This window comes from Elephantulus edwardii, unplaced genomic scaffold (assembly GCF_000299155.1).
Source record: "Elephantulus edwardii isolate Elephantulus edwardi_28Jun2011 unplaced genomic scaffold, EleEdw1.0 scaffold00186, whole genome shotgun sequence".
NCBI lineage: Eukaryota > Metazoa > Chordata > Mammalia > Macroscelidea > Macroscelididae > Elephantulus > Elephantulus edwardii.
The window spans coordinates 1,127,149-1,129,601 of NW_006399936.1; the positions used below are offsets into that span (position 1 = coordinate 1,127,149).

The window sequence follows — 2,453 nt, forward strand, 5'->3', positions numbered from 1 at the left end:
CAATCCCCTCCTGTGCGATTTATTGCCTCTGAAAGCGCGCTAGAGGGCCAGCTGTGGGTCGGTTCCATTCATCAACAATGAGGTTTTGGAGAAGCGCTCTAAGAGAGAGGGTAGGAGCGAGCGTGTTCCTGGGCTGTGTGAGCAGGTGCAAGAGCGCCGTGCACGCCCTGCTCCGCCCGGGCTCCGGACCAGAGCGAGGATGAGAGCCTGGCGCCCCCCAATGGCCGGGGTCCCGCACCCGCGGGCTGGGTGGGCGGGAACGAGCGCGGAGAAGGAGCGCAGCCAATGGAGAACCGGGTGCGGTGGGGCAACCGGCGGGGCAGAGGCGGGAGCGGGAGGAGGAGGGAAGTCCCGGGGTTCGGCCCCAGACCAGCTTCCTGGTCGGCAGCTGGGGTGAGCCGCCGCGGCGGGCCCCGGAGCCATGGGGAGCGCGCGCGACGCCATCCTCGAGGCGCTGGAGAACTTGACCGCCGATGAGCTCAAGAAGTTCAAGCTCAAGCTGTTGTCGGTGCCTCTGCGCGAGGGCTACGGGCGCATCCCGCGGGGGCCGCTGCTGGCCATGGACGCCATGGACCTCACCGACAAGATCGTCAGCTCCTATCTGGAGACCTACGGCGCCGAGCTCACGGCCACCGTGCTCGCCCAGATGGGCATGCAGGAGCAGGCTGAGCAGCTGAAGGAGCTCTCCAGGAAGGGTGAGCCCCCCAGCCCCTCCCGCGAGGTGCCGGGAGACCCCAAATCCTCTCTCTTCTATTCCCCCTCGCAGAACCCCATCTTCCAGCCCCTCCCGCGTCCTTTTCTGTTCCTTTTACTCTCTAAAGGACTTCCCCTCCTGCTAGGAAGGAAGGCTTCTGCGCTTGGCCTTGACTTCCATAGCCCATAACCGCATGGTCACTCCCCAGAGAGAATGGAGGACACACTGTGGGAAGGGAAGGGACGACTGAACTTGACTTCTTTACAGGTGCTGGAGCCTCCCCTGCCCTACCAGCCCCAGCCCGTCTAGCTCCTCTTCAGGCGGCAGCCAGGCCAGGTGAGGCCTCCACATCCCCCCTCACCTCTCCGGGTGCATCTCCTGCACAACCTGCCATGCCAGGTGCACCCACTGGCGGGGCACTCGTGAGCTAACCCTTCCCACCCACACACAGCACCTTTCAGCAGGACCAGGTGGGAGGGCGCAAGATAATGCTATTTGTATCTGACATCCCGGTGGGTTTACCCCTTTTCAGGCATCTCTAGAAGTTTCTGAAGGAAGTAGGGCCAGGTCCCAGCACCTACCTACTCTGGATGCTGGCTCACCTGCCTTCTCCCCATCCCCAGGACTGCACTTTATAGATGAGCACCGGGCTGCCCTCATCTCGCGGGTGACAGAAGTGGCCGGGGTTCTGGACGCGCTGTACGGGAAGGTCCTGAATGACGAGCAGTACCAAGCGGTGCAGGCAGAGTGCACCAACCCGCTGAAGATGAGGAAGCTTTACAGCTACACGCCTGCCTGGAACCAGGCCTGCAAAGACCTGTTCCTCCAGGCCCTGAGAGCCACCCAGCCCTTCCTGGTGGCTGACCTGGAACAGAGCTGAGGTGTCTTCCCCAGCATCAGTTTCAGGATAGTCCAAGACTTCATATTTTTTTAAAATATTAAAAAAAAAGCTCATACTATTTTTCCTTGTATGTCTATTTCCTATTCCTCACCTAAATGCAAAGAGCGGAACTAAAATTCCAAAGACTGCAGGCTCAGGCTCCCCACACCGTCCTCCATCCTTCGGCCTGGTCACTGTGGGGCAGTTCCTCCTCATTCACCATTTAGTGGCCTCGCTGGCCCTCCTCCAAAGAGGTAGGCCCCCTCTTTGAGATGTTAGTTTTAACAGCCCTGTGGATCAAGTCTACGAGTTAATTCGAGGTAGGGATGTGCCTGGAATTAGAGTGATTTTGTCACAGGCTTCTCTCCCTTGCTTTTTCCATAATGAAAAGTAATCGCTGCATTAGAATAGACAAGCTGTTATCTAAATAGAAGACAAAGAGCACAACCCACCAACTGTGATTTTAGGGTTCCTTCTGACACTGGCAAGGGCACTTGGAGGCTTGCCAATCTGCTTCCTATCCCCTAGAGGAAGGGGCTGCAGGTCACTTTGTCCATAAAAATGCCAACCACAGCAAAAGCTATTTTCAGGAAATGTGTTCTAGTATGTTGCTTCCTTTGGAGGAATTTTTGCCTAGAAGGGAAAATACTAACAATGACTAGGGATGACAGGAAATCAATGCCTTCAAGCTGTGGTTTTGGAGAAGAGTATTAAATATACCATGGACAGCTAGAACAGGTTCATCCTAGAGAGGGTGAGACCAGGCTGTTCCTTGGAGGCAAGGATTCTGAAGCTTTATCTGACCTGCTTTGGACATGTTGCAAAGAGGGAACAGTCATTGAAGAGGAACATCATGCTTGGGAGGGTGGAGGGACAGCA

At 56.6% G+C, this 2,453-nt stretch overlaps 1 protein-coding gene across 2 annotated transcripts; it reads left to right on the forward strand.

Moving 5' to 3' along the window:
• Positions 1 to 421: 421 nt before the first annotated feature.
• PYCARD (PYD and CARD domain containing) lies at positions 422 to 1,574 on the forward strand. 2 transcript variants are annotated; one of them, XM_006896485.1, is made up of 3 exons: positions 422 to 695; positions 962 to 1,030; positions 1,318 to 1,574. In XM_006896485.1, exons 1-3 carry the CDS (start codon positions 422 to 424, stop codon positions 1,572 to 1,574), a joined length of 600 nt encoding a protein of 199 aa, XP_006896547.1. The 2 variants fall into 2 exon arrangements, with proteins under 2 accessions (XP_006896547.1, XP_006896548.1); XM_006896486.1 differs by lacking the exon at positions 962 to 1,030.
• Positions 1,575 to 2,453: the final 879 nt, after the last annotated feature.